This window comes from Muscardinus avellanarius (genome assembly GCF_963383645.1).
Source record: "Muscardinus avellanarius genome assembly, chromosome: 11".
NCBI lineage: Eukaryota > Metazoa > Chordata > Mammalia > Rodentia > Gliridae > Muscardinus > Muscardinus avellanarius.
Genome location: NC_137797.1, coordinates 82,614,958 through 82,639,779, shown reverse-complemented (window position 1 = coordinate 82,639,779; position 24,822 = coordinate 82,614,958). Strand labels below are relative to the sequence as shown.

Sequence of the window (24,822 nt, the reverse complement as noted above, 5' to 3'; positions counted from 1 at the left end):
AACAGTCATATGAAGACTACTGACTCAGTTTGCTCTAAAATTTAAAATGTTCTTTTGTGTATGTGTGTGGTACTAGGGATTAAGTCCAGGGCATTCTACCTCTAAGTAGTATTCTACCTCCTTCTTTAAATTTTGAAACAGGGTCTCAGCAAATTGCAGAGGGCCTAAGTTGTTGAGTCTGGCCACGAATTTGCAATCCTCCTGTCTCAGCGTCTCTAGTATTGGGATTATAAGCATGTGCCAACATGCCTGGATAAATCTCCATCTTAAATCAGCCCACTTGTGGCCCCTGATGGTTCCTTCCCTTGGAAGGTGGCTGCTACCTATGCAGGATTGATCAAGGCACCAGCCTTTCAGCCTGCTGCTCCTAGAGTGTGGCAGCCTGCAGTCAACTCTGTAGCCTGTCCATGCTCTGTGCCAGAAAAGCAGCACAGTGGCTTGTCCTCACCCTGCCTGATTGCTAACCCTTCCTCCCAGCCCCACTGTGTGCTCTGGCTACCTCTGCATGCCCTGCTCCAGTGTGCCCAGCTTCATGCCTGCTGTACTACCACAGCCCCAGTGGCTGGGCTGGAGATCCCTGCCCCTCTCCTCTTTGGCTGGGCCCAGAGCTGGCCCCTGCCACCCCAGCTACCTGCTCCCTAACTTTCCCCAGTGGCCCATCCATTCAGCTCCTGCCCTTCTCATGGCTGTCCAACCAATTCTGGTCCTCCCAGCCAAGGCCCTGCCCCACTTCACTCTGGGCTTCCTTGGGTACTTTGAAGATTGCTTGCTCACTCTATCTATCTATGTATATATACATATATACACGTATGTGTATATGTGTATATGTATATGTATATATGTATAAACACATACATATCTGCAGATACCAGCTACAGCTACGCCCTCTCGGTATCTGCTTGTAAATTCTTATTCATGCAGTCCATAGGCAAAATCTCAAAGTGAGAAATAGCCCCGAGAGAAGGTGTGATCGCTGGCTGAAAGTACTCTCCACTTTTAGATATTCTTTCATAACTATTATTCTTTTAGTAATGATTCTTTTAACTCTCCACATGAATTGCTCTGGTGGTGTAAGATCAGGACTGTGAGAGAAACTGAGTCCGTGGAAAATAAAATTTCTGGTAATTTGTTCAAACCTCTAAATGTCCTTGGCTTTGTTCAAATGGTAATAGAACTTAGTTAGAAATTAGATGCCGTGGTGGCATTCCAGTCAATAATTACAAACACAGATTTCCTCTCAATCTCTGACCTTCAACCTAAACACTAACTAACCTAGAGGGGGAGGCAACCTGATGCCTCTATTTACCTCTCTTTGTGATCCTGCCCAGATACGGGAAGACAAACGTTGGGTGTAACATCAAAGCAACCCAGTTTATGAGCAACTAATACTGCCCGATATGGGAGAGGCGCCACGTGGCCAAGGAAGGGATATTGCAAAGGGTCTGGGACAGGAATATGGATTATTTATAAGATGAACAGGTTTCTAATAAGCCTATCGTTTTGGGAAAAGTGTTTCACAGCTAAGGAAGTATATCTGACAACTAAATCTAAAAACTACATGGTATTTTTGGTGTTTGTCTGCCAAACTGTGTTGTGAGTTTGCTTAAGTTTTCAGATTTTAGGAGGTAAGACGGCAACACCTGAGAAAACTCTATCACATCCACCTGAATCACCACATCTCCCCATGCCTGCCATACGAACTGAGCCCAAAAGATGGAAAGTTCCAAGAAAGTTAAAGAAGATTCCACGAGAGGCCTCCAAGCCTTTGGGCGTGCCTGTTTCTTCTGGAAGACTGTCCTTTGGAACTGCCTATCTGCAAAATCCGGGAGAAGATCCGGAGCTAATCTCTTGAAAGCCGAAAGCCAGCCAAAAGCCGGACTAGTTTTTTTTACCTTTGTTTACATGTTATTCACTATTGTTTTACAGTGATTGCATTCCCCTCCTTTTCTCTTATTATTAACTTTACTGGTGAAGGGTATAAATTTTTCGGGGTTCTTGTAATAAAGTGTCATTAGCTCAAGAAGCTCTTGTCCTTATCAGATTCTTTCCAGAAAGCGCCGCCAGTAGGAACTTAAGGAAATTTAGTTCCTAGAAGGGAAAGAATTGCTGCAGATAAGAGGCTGCAGTACATCACCCTATCCTTCCCCATCTTTTCTGAGATTCTCAACTGTGAGTGGACTCGTGCCCCATTTGGACTGAGTTGGTTTACGGCACACATCTGTGCCCCTAACTGCTCATGTTGTTTCTTGTGCTATAAGTGTAATATGTCTGTCGACATGGTACCACAAATGGGCATATTAATAAATAAGTACTAAAAAAATGATGCAATGCGAGTGAGATGAAGATGGTGACCGACAGTAGCAGCAGGTATGAATCCTGCTAAAACTCAGTCTCCATTGTCCCAAAAACAAAGCACTACAACGCCAGATAATACAGTAGAAGAAAAATAAACACAAGAGACTGAGAAAAGAAGACTAGAAGACCAACCAAAGAAAGAGGTAAAAAAAAAAAAAAGAACCCTGCCCACCACAGGCAGTGGGTGCCACCAGCAGTGCAGTCTTCTCGCACAGCACTGCAGGCCAGTGACAAGGATTTAAAGGGAGAAAGGCCAGATCCACGGATTCTAAGTCAGCTTGCATGAAGACCTGCTACAACTTCCAAGGAGCTAACCATGCCATCCAGAGACCCAGAGTGGAACTTAGCACCAGAATAGAAATCTGGCACTACCACAGTGCACCGATCTGACACCATCAACACAGCAGCAGCCCTGCCCACCACACCCCGCAGAGTCCCAGCCCAGTGAGCACCTACAGCGTAAGTGAAGCTGCATCCCAAAAGGGATTGTCCAGCGCTGTGCCAGAGGACTCGCACAGCCACAATAAACTCCCTGGATCTGAGATTCTGCAGTTCAACCCAGTGAAAGAGGAGCAGTGACAGAGATTACCACACATTCTAGAGACTCAGAGCTATGCTCAATAACACTGTAAGCAAGGTCACAGCCCCCACAAAAAGACACTCACCCAGGTGCCCCTAGGGACTTGTGCAGCTTCAATAAACACCCCAGGTCTGAGACTTCCCAATACATCACAAAGAAAGTGGGAGAAGGGGCTGTTGTTGGACAAAACAGAAGCTCTGACAGACTTTGGCTTTGATCAGCAAAAAATGTGTGTTGGGGGGGAGAATTCTAGCTAGACCCAACTAAGAGAAGCTCTGGGATCACCACAGACCTCCAAACTGGGTGAACATGGAGAATTCAGACCAGCCCAGCCCTAGCTGTAGAGAACAGAGACTCCTACATTGAGTTTGGTCTCAGAGGCATATGTCACCAGTGGTGGCAGAAAAAGATCTAGTCTCCAAACCAGTGGAAAGTGTGAGGATGGACTGTGCTTAATACTTAACACAGCCCAAATGGTATCGACCATCTACATAGACAGAAAATCTCAGAGAACGAAAATTACAGTAAGAAGGGGGATGGTGGTACTCAGTACCTGCACAGAGAGAGACTGAAGGAGATCTATCTGCTGAATAGGCATTTAATTGTAAACTTGCATTAATTTGTAGTTGAGCTTGTTTTTTGTTGTATTATTTTCTTGTAAATGAGTGTGTATACCTGGTTGGTTTTTATTGTTGTTTTGTTCTTTTTATCTTTAACCTATTCCCAAAACTTCTCCCAAGCTTTTTCCTTTGTACATACCAACTCTCTTCTTACTATCTCTTTCCTATCTTGCTTCTGCTTTTTATCTCTCCCTTGTCTTGTATCAAACCCACTTCATATCATTATACCACAAACTCTACATTGGTTACCAGAATACTCTATTCTTACTATCTCTAATCCCTAGTATATACTACTCTACCAAACTCATACTTTCATTCTATTCGACCCTATCTGAGATTTTACCTTATTCTTCCATTTACTCCTGTACTTCCCTCCTTCCTCAACCTTCACTATTGAATACAATACAAACTCCAGTCGGACATACCAGCTGACACCTAGAAACTGAGAGAAGTTTACTAAAAGCAACAGAGACAAACATATGAAATCATGAAAAGAAGGAACAACAAAGGAGAAATGAGCTCCCACAACTCCACATTTACAGAACCTGATAACACAGAATTGTAGAGATCCCAGAAGGTCAAATCATGAATGAAAACTATAGAATTAATACAGGAATTCCTAAAAGAATTTAGGGAGAGTCTGAAAGAAATAAAGAATGCAATAACTGAAGTAACGGCATCTAATCAAACAATAAACAATCTCTTATACCACATGGAGAGTAGAATTTCACTTCTAGAAGATGATCACTAGAAAAATGAACACATAGTTTATAACATAGAAAAAAACCCAACTCAACAGCATGAATTAGATACAAAAGAAATATGGGCCCATTTTAAAAGAGCCAACCTAAGAATTATTGGCATAGAGGAGGAAAAAGAAGGTGAAACCAAGGGGCTCAACAATCTTTTCAAAGAAGTAGTAGCAAAAAACTTTCCAAACATTGAGCAAGAGATTGACACATAGGTACAGGAAACTTACAGAACCCTTTTTAGACAAGATCAGAAAAAAGATTCTCCATGCCATATTAGAGTCAAAATGACCAATGCATAAGTCAAGGAGAGAATCTTAAAGGCAACAAAAACAAAAGACAAAGTGACATTCAGAGGGAAACCAATCAGAATCATTCCAGATTGCCCAAAGTCATGAAAGCTAGAAAGGCCTGGAATAACATATTCCAAACTCTGAAAGAAAACAACTTCGAGCCAAAAATTTCCTACCCAGCAAAACTATCTCTCAAACTAGATTCAGAAATAAAAATCCTCCATGACAAACAGAAGCTTAAAGAATTTATGTCTTCAAAACCAGCACTAGAGAAAATACTCAAAGAGATTAACTACAAGGAAGAAAAAGAAATACATGCCAGAAACAGAGAAACAAGAATTTCTATCCAACAGAAAACTAAGAAGAGAACAAATAGTATTTCAAACATAAGTAAAATCTCAACACATCAGGAATTAAAAATCATCTCTCAATAATCACACTGAATGTAAATGGTCTAACTCCCCAATAAAAAGACATAGAGTTGCAAAATAGATTAAAAACTAGACTCCATCTATATGCTGCTTGCAAGAAACACACCTTACAAGTAAAGATAGCAACAAACTCAAGGTAAACAGCTGGAGCAAGGTAATCCATGGCAATGGAACTCGAAGACAAGCAGGAGTTATAACTATGATATCAAATAAGTTAGAATTCAAGCCCAAGCTTTTTAGAAGAGACAAAGATGGTCATTATTACTGGTAAAAGTATCAATCCAGAATGATAATCAACATTTCCACCCGAAACATAGGTGCAGCTACTTTCATAAAATAAACTCTCTGTGATATCAAGTCACATATAAATCCCAATACAATAATACTAGGAGACTTCAACACCCCTCTTACACCATTAGACCAAACTTCTAGACAAAAAGTCAGTAAAGATACCTCAGACTTAAAGAACACCATTAATCAAATGGACCTGTTGGACACATATAGAATATTCCACCCAGCTACAGTGAAGTTCACATTTTTATCAGAAAAATGTTCTCATGGAACCTTCTCCAAAATAGATCACATCCTGGGACACAAAATGAGCACTAACAAGTTCAAAAAATACTTCCCGGTGTCCTTTCAGATCATAATGGAATGAAACTAGAAATCAACTAACTATAAGAAGACTCGGAGAAACCACATAAACATGTAGAGACTGAACACCACACTTCTAAATGAAGAATGGGTCATAGAAGAAGTAAGAGGTGAAATCAAGAAATTTCTAAAACAAACAAAAATAGAGATACACCATATCAAAACATCTCAGACACATGGGTGGCAGTATTAAGAGGGAAATTTATAGCACTGAGTGCTCACATAAGAAAAACAGAAAATCATTAAATAAATAACCTAATGGCACACCTCAAAGGCCTTAAAAAAACAGGAAGAATCTAACCCCAAAGGCAGTAGAAGACAGGAAATTGTTAAAATCAGAGAGGAAATAAATGAAGTAGAGAATTTTAAAAAAAGATACAGAAAATGAACAAAGCCAAAGCTGATTCCTTAAAAAAATTTAATAAGATAATGCCGGGCATGGTGGCGCACACTTGTAATCCCTGTGCTTGGGAGGCAGAGACAGGAGGATCGCGCAGGTTCGAAGCCAGCCGCGCTGGCATTAAGAGACCCTGTTTCAAAAATATAAACTATATACACTCCGGGAGTGTAGCCCGGAGGTAGAAGGGCTTCCAGGAACCCCAGTACCACACAAAAAAAAAAAGAAAAGATAAAAAATTATTAAGATAGATAAACCACTAGCCAATCTAAGTAAAAAAAAAAAAAAGAGAGAGAATCAACCCAAATTTTGAAGAAAAGAGATGAAAGAGGAGATATCACTACTGACAGTGTAGAAATCCAGAGGATTATCAGAAATTACTTTGAAAAACTATACGCCAACAAAATGGAAAATCTGGAGAAAAATGACAATTACCTATATAAATACAACCTTCTTAAATTAAGTCAAAAAGATATAGAAAATTTAACCCAACCAATACCAATCAAAAAGACTGAAACAGCAATAAAGACCTTACCATCTAAGAAAAGCCCAGGACCAGATGGCTTCCCAAGTGAATTTTATAAAACCTTCATAGAAGAGCTAATCCCTATACTCCTCAAACTATTTCATGAAATAGAGAGCAACAGAACTCTCCCAAATACATTCTGTAAAGCCAACATCACATTAATACCAAAACCAAATAAAGACTTATGTTGGATGCTACTAGTGCAACATCACATTAATACCAAAACCAAATAAAGAATTATGTTGGATGCTACTAGTGTCTCTATGTTGAAACCAGTCAAGGGACTCTGATAAACATAAAAGAAACTGCCAGCTGTCACATACATTCACACACACACACACACACACACACACACACACACACACACACACCTTAAAATTTCTTCTAAAAAATGTCCCCTGTTGGGGCTTGAGTTAAGTAGTGGACTTTTCCTTATTAATTCTTCTTTCCTCTATTATGGGCCTAATGGTTAAGAGCATCTAATAGCATCTAGATATGGTGGCACCACAAAAATTGTGGGTGCTCCCTTGATACTCCACTGATAGACAAACTGCAGCTTGCTGGAAGGTTCTATCATGTTGACAAAGGAGTCTACCATGGTGGAACAAAGAGTTAGGACTTAAAACCTAACATATCAATCCAGAGAAAACAACCAAAATGTCTCTATCATCTTGCCACAGGCTACTCTAAGAGACTAGTGTCTCTTATCTATAAGTGTGTAAAATGACAGTGGAAAAAAAGACAGATTCTACCCAACCAGGAGGAGCCTGGTATACTCTTTCCATAGACAAACTACCAACTCATATTTGTCCAAACTTGGAAGATATTTAAAACACTACTTCAGCTCTCCATAATACTAATTTTTGGACTCATATGGTAGAAAATATGCTATCCACATCTTCCTTCTGTATGTTCAAGTACAGTCCAGCCAAATAGACATAACTGGTCTTGGCCTAACAAAAAAAGGAATCTAAAAGCAGACAAATCTTAGCCTAACACCCCTCCTGTATTTTAATGGCCATGCTCATAATGCTCAGAGTTAAGGCACAGGGTTCAGGAACACTGATTTCAATTCCAATTTCAATGATTGTTCCAGGAAATTGTGTAAAGTACCAGAAACATGTAAACTTAAATGTAATTACACTGTAAATACCTCAATCCCAACAACAGAAATGAGCCTACCCTCAACTTGGTCAGTCTTTTGTTTTAATTTCTTTCATTCCACCATTTCCAAGGGGTTTTAGGGTTGGTGTTAAGTAGGAAATCTTGAAATAATTTTACATTCTCCATCATTACCAACTCGTTCACATGTCACACGCTATCTACCCTCTGACTGTAATAGCAAGTTATGTCTCTGGTCTCCAGTTCTTGTGGTAGGATTGTCAGCCATTTTATTGGCCATTATAATATAAGGTGTGTTCTTATATTTGAGTAAGTCAGTTGGTCTGTCTAATCACCAAAACTGTTAATGATACAACTTTAGCTTTGGCAGCCATCAATGAACAACTAGGTGAGGTATGTCAGGTACTCTTGAAAATAGGGCAACAACTGATTATCTGCTTTTACTCAATCATTTTGGATGCCAGGGATTTCCTAGGATGAATTGTTTTAATATTACTGATAATTCAAAAAGGATAATCAGTTTAATATCTGATATGCAAAAACAACTAGATAATCTTCACCAATCAAAATCAATCTTTGGATATGGTGGAAGCACATTGGATATGGTTCCCCCTGGATAACATGGATCCTTCCTTTTCTAATGCCTTTACCTGTTTTCCTCCTCATCCTACTTTTTGGGCCATGCATAATCAACCTGATTATATCACAAATCCCCAAAATCACTAACTACTGTTAAAGACGGTTTTTCTTACAGATCAATGGCCAATACATTCTCCTCCCAAATGCATAGAACCTCTGAAAATCATCACAGGGCCTGCAACACAGCTTCTAGCCCTTGGTTTATCTTGTCCCAATGTCATGCAGAAGTATCCAGAATGAACAGGCTACACATTTCCCAATATAAATATTATAAAATCTCTAGAATGTGGGCACTATGAGGTCTGACTGTGAAGCCTGATTGGAGATGGTTGAAAACAAAGAGACTTCAGGAAGGCAGGAAAATGCCTCTAACCATTCTTGCCCCAAGCCCCATAAATATACCTCTTTGAGCCTGCTGTTAAACCCACCAATTGGAAAAATACATAACTGTCTTGCCCTCCCTCACTTCTAATACCTAATGAAAAGGCCCTAGAAACTGGAGTTCCTGACTCTCATGGATTCTCTATTTCAGTGAGCCCCCTTCCCAGGCTTCACTCCAATTAAAGAGTCTATTCTGATCTGTAGAGCTGTTTTCTTTATTCCTATATTTTCTAATAGTTATTCCATAACTCTTCAAAGCATTTAGACTTGATGCCTAGTTGCTTGCAATTATGCCAAAGTACAAGATAGGATGTTATCAGACTTAAGTTTCTAATCCTGTGCTTCTACTTCCTGATTAAATTTATATGCAGGGACTTCAGGAAAGATGGTGACCAAGAAAAGCAGTGTTTATGAGTCCTGCTAAAACTCGATCTCTATTGCCACGAAATCAGTGCTTTTCATAGCCAGAAAACACTATCAGAAGAGAAAAAAAAATAAACACAAGGGACAGAGAAAAAAAAAGACTGGAAGAACAACCAGAGACCAGAAAAGAAATCAAGCCTGCAATGTGGTGGTGGAGCCACGCTGGCACCATCTTCCCTCACAGCACCAGGCTCCAGAGAAGAGAGGTAAACAAGGAGCTGAAGTGAGCAGCTGTGGATCATTCGGGTGTAATTCAGCAGTTTTTTCAGCACAAAGAACATCTAAAACTCCCAGTGGCCAAGCACATCACACCTTCCAGGGACTCAGAACGGAACTCAAAACCAGAAATAAAATACGTCAACCTCACGGCCAAGGGCATGGCAGTGGCGCCATATTGCCAGCAGCAACAGTGAGTTCACCACGCCCTACAATAGCTCCTGATCAGCGTATACAGTAACGGTGAATGAAATTGCGGCCCCTAAAGGAGAAATCCCAGTACTGCACTCCCAGGGATGTGCGCAGCTTTGATAATCTCCTTGGGTCTGAGATTTTGCAGTCCAACACAGTGAAGGAATAGTTGTGGCAGAGATACCACACCCTAGTCACAGCTCCCCATGGGAAACACCCAGCCCGGCACCCCCATGGTCTCGCGTAAACTCGATTGACTCCCCGGGTCTGTGACTTTGCAATACAACCCAGTAAAGGAGTAGTGGTGGCTGAGATTACCACAGTCTCGAGATACAGAGCAGCATAAGTGAAGTCGTAGTGAACCAGGGAAGGCATGAACTTCTGAAATCATGGGAAAAAGGAACAACAATAGAGCAATGAATGCCCACAACCCCATATTATCAGAACCTGATAGCACAAAATTCAGAGATCTCCAGAAGATCAAATCAGCAATAGAACTGTAGAAATAATACAGGACCTTCGAAAAGAATTTAGAGAGACTCTAAAAGAAATAAAAGATGTAATCATTGAAGTAAAGGCCTCAATTCAAAGTATAAACAACTGATTAGACGACATGGAGAATAGAATCTCGCACCTAGATGATCATTCCAAAAATGAATGCAAAATTATAACTTAGAAAAAAAATCAGACAGCAGGTCTGACACTGAAGAAATATGGGCCCATTTTAAGAGAGCTAACCTAAGAATAATCAGAATAGAGGAGGGAAAAGAAAGTGAAACCAAAGGGATCAACAATCTCTTAAAAGAAATAACAGCAGAAAATTTTCCAAACATATAGCAAGAGGTCGAAACACAGATCCAGGAAACTTAAAGAACTCCCTTTAGACAGGATCACAGAAGAGGTTCCCCACGCCACATAATTGTCAAAATGACCAATGTGGAAGCCAAACAGAGAATTTTAAAGGCAACAAAAATAAAAGGCCAAGTGACATTCAGAGGCAAACCAATACGAATCACACCAGACTTCCAAAACCAAGTCATGAAAGCCAGAAGGGCTTGGAGTAATATATTTCAAACTCTGAAAGAAAACAATTTTGGACCAAAAATTTCCTACCCAGAAAAACTATCTATCAAATTAGATGGGAAAATAAGAAGCTTCCATGACAAACAGAAACTGAAGGAATTTATGTCTTCAAAACCAGTGCTAGAGAAAATACTCAAAGAGATTAAGTACAAAGAAGAAATAGGTAATACACACCAGAACCAGAGAAACAAGATTTTCCATCCAGCAGACAACTAAGTAAAGAAGAATAAATAGTATTTCAAACAGAAATAAAATCTTTTTTTTTTTGAACTTTAACTCTTTTTTTTTTATTGGTGCACTGTATTCATACATCATAGTGGGATACAAACTTTTGTAGACATACATGCACATATCACCCAGTCAGCCCCCACCCAAACCCCACCCCATTCTCTCCCCATCCCTCCCTCCCATGCTTGGCTTAGTGGTTGACATCTAGTATTATAGCAATTTATCCAAAATTAAAAAAGATAATCTCACATAACAGTTTCATTTGTCTGATACCAAGCTTTTGATGACTTAAAGATAACATTTCAATATTTCTTTTTACTTTCTTTCTTACCAGAGAATATTTTTTTTCTATTTTTTTAGGTGAAACTATTATATATGTATATATTTATTTTTCAGAAAAAAAAATCTATCCTAATATGGAAAATGGACTCTAGATACCCAAAACAATCTTGAAAAAGAACAAAGCTAGAAGATATGTATTTTCTGATTTCAAACCATATAAAGCTACAATAACTGAAACAGTTATTGTAGTGTACTATAAATAGTGTAGTACTAATAGTGTAGTGTACTATAAATAGTGTAGTACTATTCTAAAGGCAGATATATAAACCATTGGAGTTAAATAAAAGCCTAAACCTAAATTCTTCCCTATATTGTCAAGTTATTTTTGACAAGGTTTCCACGAACATTTGGTGGTGGAAATAATAATCTTTTAACTAAATATTGTTGAAACATAATAATTACATGGAAAAGAATAAAGTTGGACCCTTACCTAATCCCATATACAAATATTAACTCAAAATAGATAAAAGACCTAAATATAAATCTTAAGACTATAAACTTTTAGGAGAAAATCTGGGTCATAAAACCTCACAACATTGAAATTGGCAGTGATTTCTTGGATATGATTTCAATGGCACAGGCAACAGAAGAGTATACAAACTCCCTAAAAAAACATATTGTATATCCAAAGACAATGTAAACAGAGTTAACAGTTACTAATAGAATGGGATAAAATATTTCCAAATGCTATATCTGACGGTATATTAATATTCCAACTAGAAATCCTAAAAATTAACAACAATAAAGGCAAACAATACCATTTAGAGATAGGTAAAAGACTAACATAAATAATGAATCTCCACAGATAACCAGTCTTAGTTGTCTGTTGGATGGAAAATCTTGTTTCTCTGGTTCTGGTGTGTGTTACCTATTTCTTCTTTGTAGTTAATCTCTTTGAGTATTTTCTCTAGTGCTGATTTTGAAGACATAAATTCCTGCAGTTTCTGTTTGTCATGGAAGCTTCTTATTTCTCCATCTAATTTGATAGAAAGTTTTGCTGGGTAGGAAATTTTTGGCTGGAGGTTGTTTTCTTTCAGAGTTTGGAATATGTTACTCCAAGCCCTTCTGGCTCTCATGACTTGGTTTGGGAAGTCTGGAGTGATTCTAATTGGCTTGCCTCTGAATGTCACTTGGCCCTTTGTTTTTGTTGCCTTTAAGATTCTCTGCTTGGCTTCCACATTGGTCATTTTGACAATTATGTGGCGTGGGGATCCTCTTCTCCGATCCTGTCTAAAGGGAGTTCTATAAGTTTCCTGGATCTGTGTATCAACCTCTTGCTCTATGTTTGGAAAATTTTCTGCTATTACTTCCTTGAAGAGATTGTTGATCCCTTTGGTTTCACTTTCTTTTCCCTCCTCTATTCCAATTATTCTTAGATTAGCTCTCTTAAAATGGGCCCATATTTCTTCAATATCAGATTCCTGCTGTCGGATATTTTTTCCTAGGTTAGAAACTATGTGTTCATTTTTGGATTGATCATCTTCTAAGAGCGAGATTCTGTTCTCCATGTGGTCTAATCGGTTGTTTGTGCTTTGAATTGAGGCCCTTACTTCATTAATTGTATCCTTTATCTCTTTTTGGCTCTCTCTGAGTTCTTTTTGAAGCACCTCTATTATTTCTACAGTTATTTTCCTGATTTGATCTTCTAGAAATCTCTGATTTTCTGTTTTATCGGGTTTTGATGTTGTGGGGTTGTGGGCATTCATTGCTCCAGTGTTATTCCTCTTTCCCATGATTTAGGAGGTTTGTGCCTTCTCTGGGTTCTTCCCTTGGGTCACTATGACTTCACTTAAGGTGTTCTGGATCTCGATTCTGTAGTATTTCAGACCCCACTACTCCTTTAGTGGGTTGTATCACAGTGTCTCCGGCCCAGAGAGTCGATAGAGGCTGCTTTAGACTGTGGGGGGTGACAGGTTGCACGTTCTCCTATGGTGTGATATCTCTGCCACCGCCCCTCCCCCACTGGGTCAAGTCCCAGGGAGTACAGTACTGGGATTTCTCCTTTGTGGCCCGCAATTTGACTCACTGTTCTTGAGTACGCAGATGTAGCTGTACTGGATTCGGTGAATTCTCTGCTGCTGCCGCCGGTGGCAATATGGTGCCGCTGCTATGCCCTCGGCTGTGAGGCTGGCGTATTTCTTCTTGGTTTTGATTTCCACTCTGAATCCCTGCAGCGTGTGCTGAGCTCAGCCACTCGGAGCTTTAGATGTTCCTTCGCCGAGAAATCCCGCCTGGCTGTTCCACAGCGGCTCACCTAGGCTTCCTGTAGCTATCTGGTGAAGTCGCCACTGCCGCCGGCAGTATGGCGCTGCTGCCGCGGTCTCGGGCGTGAGGCCGGTGTATCTCCTCTGTGGCTCTGAGCTCTGTTCTCAGTCTGCTTTCTCTCTGGAGCCTGGTGATTTTTTTTTTTCTCTGGTGATGGTGTTTTCTGGCTATGAAAGGCGCTGATTTTGTGGTAATGGAGATTAGTTGTTAGCGGGGCTCTTAAGGCCCGCTTTTCTCGGTCGCCATCTTCCCGGAAGATAAAATCTTAACTTATTAGGAATTAAAAGTTATCTCTCAATAATTACACTGAATGTAAATGGCCTCAATACCCCAATAAAAAGACATAAAGTGTCAAAAATGGATTAAAAACCAGAATCCATACATCTGCTGCTTACAAGAAACACACTTTACAAGTTTAGAGAGTAAAAAACTCAAGGTAAAGGGCTGGAGCAAGGTAATTCATGTTAAGCAGCCTTCCTAACAAATGTGAAGTAGTATTTCACCAAAGTTTTTATTTGTATTTCCTTAATGATTAGTTATATTATGATAATGATGAGTGATATTCATGTGTTTATTGGTTATATAAAATCTTTGAAGATTCATTATTTACTTTAGTCTTTTACCTCTTTCTAAATTGTATTGTTTGCTTTTATTGTTGCTAATTTTTAGGATTTCTAGTTGGAATATTAATATACCTTCAGATATAGCATTTGGAAATATTTTATCCCATTCTCTCAGTAACTTTTAACTGTTTATATTGTCTTTGGATGTACAATATTTTTATTTTTTAGGAAGTTTGTTTATTCTTTTGCTGCCTGTGCCTTTGAAATCATATCTGAGAAATCACTGCCAATTTCAATGTTGTGAAATTTTATGACCCAGGTTTTCTTCTAAAGGTTTATAGTCTTAAGATTTACATTTAGGTCTTTTATCTATTTGAGGTAATATTTGTATGTGGTGTTAGGTAAGGGTCCAATTTTATTCTTTTTCATGTAATTATTATTTTTCAACAATATTTACTTAAAAGATTATTATTCCCATCACCAAATGTTCTTAGAAACCTTGTCAAAAATAACTTGACTATATATGGAAGAATTTATTTCTAGGCTTTTTATTTTACTCCACTGGTTTATATATCTGCCTTTATAGCAGTACTACACTGTTTCAATTATTGTAGCTTTATAAGGTTTGAAATCAGATAATAAACATCTTCTAGCTTTGTTCTTTTTCGAGATTGTTTTGGGTATTTAGAGTATGTATTTCATGTTAGGATAGATTTTTTTTCTGAAAAAAAAAATGTATAATAGTTTCACCTTAAAAAAAAGGAAACAAATATCCTCTGGCAAGAAAGAAAGCAAAAAGAAATATTGAAATGTTATCTCTAAGTAATCAAAAGTTTGACATCAGACAAATGAATCTGTTATGTGAGATTATCATTGTTAATTTTGGATAAATTGCTGTAATATTAGATGTCAACCACTAAGCCAAGCATGGGAAGGAGGGATGGGGAGGGAATGGTGTGGGGATTGGGTAGCGGCTAACTGGGCGATATGTGTATGTATGTCTACACATGTTTTTTTTATCCCATTATGATGTATGAATACAGTTTTCCAATAAAAGAACTTTAAAAAGTAAAAAAAAATAAATTTGCATGCAAAAACTAATCTTTTGAAACTTGAGTTTCTTCATCTATAATATAATGATACACATGTATCTCACTGGGGCTGATGTGAGAATATTTGAATATTCAAATTCTTGTGTCATATTTGAATAGTGTCTGAAATAGAGTTTGTGCTCAAGATATGATGTTTTATTTATTTAACATACTGTATACTTTAATGGTCTTTTATATATATGCACATTTACTTGCATTACAAACCTAGAACCTTGCATGCAATAGCTGCCCAAATGCATTCACAATACAACAATACAGTTTTTACTTTCTTTCCAATTATGCAATCATTTTATATTTTATATATTTTGGGGGTTGAATCAGGTTACCTAATTCTTACTAGTCTTAAATAGTTTGACTTTTTAAAAACCTGTTAAAAATCTAACCATTAAAAATAATCTATTAAATTAGAAAACTACTCGCACCTTTTGATCCAGTGAAGAGGAGATCATCAGTAGAGTCCACACAGAGTACGGCCTTCGTGTGCCCCTCCGCTATGTGGACACACTGGAGTGGAAATGCTCTGATTCCTTTTGAAGCAGGAAATGGGTTTATGATGCCCCTGAGGTAGGAAAAAATACAAATCAAGATTCACTTCAAGAGCTTTGTCATGAGGTAAGGTTTCTTTTCTTCCCCCTAATATTAAGATGTCTTTATAAGTGATTAGTAGTAAAATTAAGACTGGTCTCTTGCTTGTTCTTTCAGTAAAAAACCAGAGATAAAGTCTAAAGTAGTAATGGTAATAATGAAGTACATCAACTAATTAGGCATTTGCTAGCAGCTATGTTCTTCAGAAGCAAAATCTATGATATGTCTAAATTTTCTCATAAACACTTCTCCAAACTTCAAGGAAGCAATGTTGGGAACTTTATACTTAGCTCTGACAAATAAGGAAGAAGTATGACTGCATGTCATGCTGCAGTGTAATTCTACATCAAAAAGAACAAGCTGGAGAAAGCATAATACATACCACCTAAATGACTAAGAAACCAGTTTTCAAACAAAAATGGAAAAACAGGAATTTTAGCATGGGTAGAAATTTAAGGGAGGATGTGTCAAAAAGATCAGAAACTCAAAGAAAAACTTCCAATAAATGTCAAAAAATTTTAATGATAATTTTATAAAATAGTAAAGTATTTTAGGAGCTTTCTCATAAATTTATTATTTCCAGTTTCTGTTTTATGCCACTGGGATATATGTTATGGAAATATAAAGATCAATTAAAACACTGTCCTATCCTAAAGGAGCTTAAGAGAGGGCCTGAATTTAAGTAATTGTCTTGAGAAGACTAAAGATGAGAATGAGTTGAGATATTATAAATCTAAATCCATCACTTAAATATACCTTAGCTAAGATCCAAAAAAGTTTTGTTGAAATATGTCTACATAAGGCATAAATACAAGAATAAAACAAAACTGTTTCATTTCCATCTTTTTAATGAAAGAAAAAACTTTTCAAGAGTTAATGGGCAGGGCAGGTGTGGTGGCACACGCTTGTAGTCCCAGCTCGTGGGAGTCTGAGACAGGAGAATCACACAGGTTCGAAGCCAGCTTCAGCTGTGGAGTGAGGCTCTCAGCAACTTAGTAAGACCCTGTTTCCAAATAAAGTATAAAATAGCCGGGTGTGGTGGCGCACCCTTGTAATCCACGCGCTTGGGAGGCAGAGACAGGAAGATTGCACAGGTTCAAAGCCAGATGTGCTGGCTTAAGAGACCCTGTTTCCAAATAAAAATATAAAATGGGTCTGGGAGTGTAGCCCAAAAGTAGAAGGGTTTCCAGGATCCCCAGTTCCACCAAAATAAATAAATAAATAAATAAATAAATAAATAAGTAATAAAGTATAAAATAGGTCTGGGAGAGTAACACGGAGGTTCCACCCCAGTACCACACACACACACAAAAAAAAGCCCAAGATAAATGAGAGCTAAAATACAGACTTATTTGCGGAGTTCAAATATTCCTGTCTTTAATTATGTCACAGAATTTTAAAATTTTATTCTATTTTAAAGGGAAAAGCATTGCTTGTTACACTAATCAAAAAGATAAAAGGGATAGAACATGTATATTTTCTTTTCAAAAAACAGGGGGTAGGGGAGAGAAGTAGATTTCAGCAACTAAAGGTAAAACTCCTTGAATCTCACCAAGGAAAGTATTAAACAAATTATTATGAGCACTTAGATAAGAGAGAGCTTGGGTTTACAAAGCTCATGGGGAAGCTCTCTGTAGGGTTAATAGGAAAATGTCATATTCACAATATATGTTAACTACAATAAGGCCCATATAATAAGGCTTTCAAGTGATATCTTTGAAGACAAGGTAAGATGGAACTGTTGTAGTGAAGTAGTCCCAGAGGCGGCTGAAGAGTCAACTAAAGACTTAATGTTGCTGGGCATGGTGGCACACACTTGTAATCCCAGTATTCGGAATGCTGAGACCCAAGGATCATAGTTCGCAGACAGCCTTAGCTACTTAGTGAGGCCCTGTGCAACTTAGTGAGACCCTGTTTCAAAATAAAGAATAAAAAAAAAAAATAGGGGGGTGTAGCTCAGAGGTCGAGTGCCCCTAAGTTCCATCCCCAGACTAATAATAATAATAATAATAATAATAATAATAATAAGACTCAATGTCACTGAAACATGGGAGATTTTCTGTAATCTAGCCAATCTTTCCCTCTCCCAAAAGACAGAGATAGTATACTTATTAAACTAACATGTTGAAAGATGTACACTAGATTTTCTTGTCTGGAAAAAAATCACTGAAACAAAATTCACTTATTTTATGAAACTTCTTAGCACTAAAATAATTATTGGGTAAAATTCAAACATAAAATTTAAGTCAAGGAGAGAGGCTTAATCATGACCTAAGTTTAAAAAATGTAAAGGGTGTATTGTCGACTAAAAGATCAAAGGGTTGCCGGGCATGGTGGCACACACTTGAAGTCCCTGTGCTTGGGAGGTAGAGACAGGAGGATTGCACAGGTTGGGCGCCAGCCTTGCTGGCTTAAGAGACACTGTTTCCAAACAAAATATAAAATAGGTCTGGGAGTATAGCCTAGAGGTAGAAGGGTTTCCAGGAACCCCAGTGCCACCAAAAAAAAAAAAAAAAAAAAAAATCAAAGGGTTGGTTGACAATTTATAGTTCCTCTACTTACACCATCATTGAAATATAATAGATCAACTACTACATTCTGGGTAGGTCACATTTGGAATGAGATTTAGTTTTAAATGCCATATTATAACAAGAACATGGAAAAACTAGGGCCTTTCCAAAACAGTAGAAGTAAAAGAACTTCATTACTTAAGGAACAGATGAGGAAACTAGAACTAAGATGATAAAAAAAAAACATTTTTTGGAAAAAGGATACAATAGCATCATTGATATTTAATGGGTGGTCACATACATACAAAACAAGGTATTAAATTAATTCTATTATAGCTGAAGAGAGACAATGAAAGACTAATGAATAAAAATTTAAGGATGCAAATTTAGGATCAGCTAAAAAACAGTACCTTTTTAAATGTCTAGTTACAATGATTTCAGAAGTGAAAAAAGTTTCTTGTCACTAGGAGTACTACTAGGAAACATCATCTCTGGACATACAGTTTCTAAATCCAATGCTGTTTATGTGCCTACATGTATCAATCTTACATTCTTGAAATTAACACTTGGTAACTTCTTTGTAATCTAACAATTTAAACAGATTAAAACAAAAATGGAGCCAGGCATGGTGGCACATACTTATAATCCCAGTACTTGGGAGGCTGAGACAAGAGGATCGGAGGTTCAAGGCTAGCCTCAGCTACTTAGTGAGGCCTTCCAAATTTAGTGAGACTTTGTTTCAAAATAAGGATTTAAAAAATAGGGCTGAGGGTGTAGCTCTGAGATAGAATGCCTCTGGGTTTTTCCCCAGTTCCACACACAAACAAAAGAAAACAAAAAACAAAATAAAACAAAAACAAAACAAAACAAAACCTGAAATAGGAGCAAAATCCCCTCAAGAGTCTGAATCTGCTGTTTTGAAATCTTGTTGATATCATGTTCATAGCTATAAAGCAAAGCCATCAAGTTTGCAAATACTGCTTCAATAGTGAAAAGGTATGATTCTAATAAAGAGAAAGTTGCCACTGTTGCTTCTCAAACAGCAAATATACATACATTTATGTACACCCTAAAGGTGATTATAGAGAAAAATTTGTTTGTGGTATAAAAGATGTTTTGACATGCACTTAATGACACAAATCATATTAAGAAAAAAAACTAAACTAAATAGTTAAAGTAATGCTGTGTCTCCAAAGATTTCATTTCTTCAGATTACTAGCTTTATGTACTGATGATATAAATCCAACACAAATCTGACATCCCAAAGGTTACAAGTGAAAGTATTCTAAATATTTGCCTCCAGCAACTTATGAATGGTAGGGTTGTTTTTGTTGTTGTTGTTTGTTTGTTTTTGCAGTACTGGAGATTGAACCCAGGGTCATTCAATCTCCGAGGTACATCCCCAGTCCTATTTTATTCTTTCTTTTGAAACAGAATTTCACTAAGTTGTGGAGGGCCTCACTAAGTAGCTGAGGCTAGTCACGAACCTGTGATCCTCCTGTCTCATTATTCCACGTACTGGGATTATAAGCATGTGCCACCACACCCAGCTATTTTATGTATTTTAATATCATTGACTATTCTGTCTTCTGAAGAAAAATAATCCCAGTACTAAAAATAGCAATTGATTAATTAAAAACTTTAAAATATTCTTAAATATTGGTGTTAATAGTTAATACAGGTTATCCTATACCAAAGATAACAAAATAAAGCCTAGAGTGGTGGTACATTCCTATACTCCCAACTACTTAAAAGGTTGAAGCAGAAGGGTTACAAGTTCAAGGCTAACCTGGGAAATTTAGTGAGACACTGTCTCAAAATAAAATGGTTGGGGATATGGTTCAGTGGTAGAGCACTCCTAGGTTTAATCCCATTACAGAAAAAAAAAAACTATAATAAAAAATAGACATTAGAAAAAATATACCCATGATATTTCTTTCTCTATTAGAATTAATTCACTCAAATTCTAAAATATAAAATAAACTTAAAAGTAATTTATTTAAGGTTAAATATTTCAAATTTGTACATGATAGCTAATCTGAAGTAGGGTGGAGGATATTTATTTGTATTCCATGCAAACCAGTAAAGTCTTATAATACTGTGCATGAGATTAATTTTCTCTCCCTTCCCCTGCCTACCTTTTGGAGGATCTGCTGTTGATAAGCAAAATGTCCATAAAACAAGAAAAATAAGTGGAAAGAGAGGAAAAGACAAAAGGATAAGTGGGGAGAAGGGGAGAGAATTAAACCCCCCAAACTCTATAACATGAAAAAATATTAATTCAAAAACCATCTATAGTAAAAAATAAAAAATCTTTAGTTTCTAATTTTGTTTTTTTTTATATAATAGTATGTTCTCTCCCTAGTATTCTTTTATCACATGACCATTGTATTTAAAATTGCCAAAGCAATGAAAAAAATATCTTATACATCTTTCACACTTGGAAGCACTGGAAATACTTAGTGATTGAGGAGCAAATCTTGACATCGTATCCATAAAACTTGATTTCTCTTAAAGAAAACATTTCTATTACAGACCAAGAACAAATACTACAACTTATATAGCTATTATATAAAAAGCTTCAGTCACTACTTTATATGCAAGGTATGACCACAAAAAATACATAAAATTAATATATTTAAAAATATTAATGAGTTTACATGGCTTACAAGTAATGCATGCAACAAAAATGAGGGTTGCTTAGAACTTCTAGAAGGCATTTTAGAACACTGTAAAACACCAGAATGTAAGAAAGATAGAAAGTAAGTACCTGTGTACCTCCGACAGAGAGGAGTCACTTTCATCAGACCTACAGTGAAAGAGTTAGAATTATGAGGAGAGAGAATATAGACATCAATAGGTAAAGACACTGATACTGGACTCAAAACCAACAGCATGAATAACAGAAACACAGGAAATGTAGCCTGACGGTGCCCTGCTGTTCTATTTGCACTGAATATCAGCAAGTTTAAAGAAGAGCTAAGTCAGGCAAGAAATGTGACTTGTGTGTTTTATCAAGACATAGAGGGGAAAATTTTTCTATTACTGATCCACAGAAGCTATCTTCACTTCCGTAACTGAGACCCTGGAGAGAAACAATAGCAGTTATTGAAAATATAGCACTTTGAGGTTTGTTTTATTCGATTTGACTAGTACTTAGAAAAACTTTCCCATTTTAGTAACTATTAAAGAATTTAATTGATTCTGATAATGATTTAGATTTTGACACTCATGTGAAGTTTCACAAACATATTGGATGTTTGCATTGAAAACAAATCACACAATTTTTTAAAAACCTTTGGTTTTGATTTATGTAAAAAATACTGAGTTTATTTTACTTTATTTTATTTTACTAAGGGACCCTTTAGTAATAATTGGGGGACTTGAATGGAATTTTAAAATTAGGCAAGCTACTCCTGATAGTCCTACCCTAAACCTCTATGACCAGCAATGAGTTTGGCTATTATGAAAATGTATTCAATTGTATAACAGGGTGGGGAGAATAAAGACAGAGTGAACGTTGGCATGGAACAAGACCAGAGACAGTGTGGCATCTATCTCTTGCTAGTGAAAGGTGGTAGCTTCAAAAAGGAGCCCAAAAGATAAGGAGCAGGGCTCTGAAAATATAACTTAGTTACTGGAATTTTAAGTTTTTGGGATGACAACAGAGTCAAATTATTGGCAGACCATAAAATATTTCAGGAAATTGTGAAACAGTGATTAGATTGTCAAAGTTATCAAAACTTACAGAAAAATTTGTAACTATTATGACATGGTAGAAAAAATTAAGCAATTCTTAACAGAAATAGTAAAAAGTGACTTCTCAAAGATATTGCTAATATTCTACTTTCCTCAACTAGTTAGATAAGCAATTTAATAATATTAAAGAGTATTTTGCTTAATATCACACAGAAGTATTAAAGAACAGGCCATCAACTGATTAAATCATATTAAAATATAATGAATATATAAATAATTTGTCCATAAAGCCACTCAAAATTATAGTGTACTTAATTTGATAGATCAAGTTAGCATAATCTAAATATGCCAGAGAGATCTAACTGACATCATAGAAATTTCAGAGAGACTTGATATATACAGGAAGATAAGCATAGAATATAAACAATTGGGATAGGAAAGGATGGATATAAGGACATTTATCCATGATAATATTATTAAAAGTCCAAGCAGACAAGTCAGAGTTAATAAATAACTAATGAAAATGTTTTTGTATTAAATCTTGCAACAGAGATTCTAGCCCAGGATGAAAGTACTTTTTTAGTCTTAATTTAATAAAAATTACATTTTCTAGTTCCTTCCAACCTTTCCTCCTATGCAAACCTCTTCCAATCCCACCCACTTCATCCATAAAGGTATTCATAAATTGAAAAACTGAAACTGAAATTTTTTCAATTACTGAAATTTGATTTTTGTAGAAAATCCAAATGATTGTAACATGTGCATAGGTAAGAATGTTATTTTTAAGTTGTTACACCTAAAAAAGGTAAAAATATATATATATGTATTCCTCTTTAAAGCTTACAAAAACTTATAGAAGCTGACGGATCCCAAGAAATATAAACGTCAAGTGATCTCATAGGTTTGTCAATTCTAATTTACTTGCAAAAGAGAAGGAAAGACAAGTGCTGACAGTGTAGCAATGCAAATCTACAACAGGGAATAATGTTCAGCAGGAAAATAATTTTCACTAATTTTGGTTCCATTAGGAAAATACATAATATATGGCAAGCATTCACAAGTCAGACTCCATCTTCCACATGGAGATGGCTAGATGTTTCCATAGACTATATTGAAAAGTTTAAAAACTTGTATGAATAGTTGGGGCTTTTTTCCATAGACTTACTTATCCTGCTGAACTGATGTGTTTCCCTGAGAAACAGTAAGACGATTAAAGACATTCAATTCATTACGGGACCGGCTTGGTGGGGAAGAAGGAGGTGAGAGACTAGCCTCGGAAGTTCCAGAATCTGAGCTATAAGAAAAAAAGAACATTAAACATGTGGCTTTAATTGGTTACACTTTGTTAGAAAAGCTATAGAAAACATGCTTTCAAAAAAGCTTTCTATTAAATAATTCCTTCTTTTCTTCCTCTCTTCCTTTTTTTTTTTTTTTTTTTTTTTGGTGTTACTGGGGTTCCTGGAAAACCTTTCTACCTCTTGGCTACACTCCCAGACACCTATTTTTTATATTTTATTTGGAAACAGGATCTCTTAAGCCAGCAAGGCTGGCTTCGAACCTGCAGCCATCCTCTTGTCTCCATTTCCCAAGCACAGGGAGTACAAGTGTGAGCCCCGACACCTGGCTTTATTCCATTTTTTTAAGATAAAATTTTCTGAACTTAAAAATTTCACTCACTGCATCTTGTTACAATGGCCACAAGATGACACCATAAAAAGTTCTATCTGCTGAAATCAATAAAGCAAGCCAAATTTATAATTATACAAATTTTAAACTTGAAGCCAATTGCTCACTTTACAGATAAAGAAATAGACCCAGAGTTTGAGAGTAATTTGCCAATTTGGTTGATTCATTTGTTGGTTGTTGAATCTTTTCTTTCAGGGAGGAGGAGGAGGTATTTGAGATTGAACCCATGGCCATTCTACCTCTGAGGTACACCCTAGCCTATTATTTTATTTATTTTATTTTATTTTATTTTGGAAACAGGATTTTCCTGTATCAGCCTCCCAAGGATTACAAGCATGTTCCACCATGATTCCCGGCTTTAAATTACTTTTGTTTTGGTACTGGGGATGGAACCCAGAGGCTTTCTACCTCCGGGCTATACTCCCAGACCTATTTTATTTGGAAACAGGGTCTCACTAAATTGCTGAGAGAGCTTCACTAAGTAGCTGAGGTTGGCTTCGAACCTGTACAATCCTCCTGTCTCAGCCTCCGCCACCACACCCGGCTTTTTGAATTACTTTTTTATTCTGCCATTTTCCAATTATTCTTGAGAAACTCAATTCAACAGAAATAAGCAAACTGCATCTTTAGAAATATATGAAACAACGAAGATTAGAAAAGTAATATCTATGACCTTCAAGTCAGCTAACCCAGTAGTCAAAGTAGAGTATATTTCTTGGCCGAGGAAAGGAGAGTAATATAAGATTGTCCACTTAGATACATGAATACTTCTTTGCTATTTATTCTTATGTTAAAGGGCTTAAGAAAATATTAAGAAATATAAAGAAAATATTGCTGAAATTTCAATGTAAACTGGCATTGACATGTCTTGAGAGCTGACACATGGAGCATGTTGGGTAATCTGGAAGAGGAGTGATTGGGTACCAGTGGTTCTAATCCACTCAATTTTTTCATGCTGTGAGGTTGCATAATTCCCGGTAAAGTGGATCACCAGATTATATTACATGCTGCTAAGAAAAATAACCCTTAAAAACACATAAAATGATAAGTCCAACAACTTAAACATGAGAGAACATTAAGAAAATGGCACAATTAGCATACTCTATGATTAATACTAGTTTTTTTGTCAGCCACTATAAAGACATAAAGTCAAAGTCAGTTTTATCAGGTG

The 24,822-nt window shown here is 36.8% G+C and overlaps 1 protein-coding gene across 7 annotated transcripts in view; it reads right to left on the bottom strand.

The window, feature by feature from the left end:
* The window catches only part of KIF21A (kinesin family member 21A), a gene marked incomplete at both ends in the record, with an annotated part of 219,842 nt that overhangs the window by 18,848 nt on the left and 176,172 nt on the right, over nucleotides 1-24,822 (bottom strand). For 2 of the 7 annotated variants that reach the window (XM_080706303.1, XM_080706302.1), the window contains 4 exons: nucleotides 15,594-15,730; nucleotides 20,405-20,419; nucleotides 21,037-21,075; nucleotides 23,131-23,259. In XM_080706303.1, the coding sequence (XP_080562429.1) occupies nucleotides 15,594-15,730; nucleotides 20,405-20,419; nucleotides 21,037-21,075; nucleotides 23,131-23,259 (320 nt within the window). The remainder of the gene's footprint in view (nucleotides 1-15,593; nucleotides 15,731-20,404; nucleotides 20,420-21,036; nucleotides 21,076-23,130; nucleotides 23,260-24,822) is intronic. The other 5 variants (XM_080706301.1, XM_080706300.1, XM_080706304.1 and 2 more) reach the window with 3 other exon arrangements.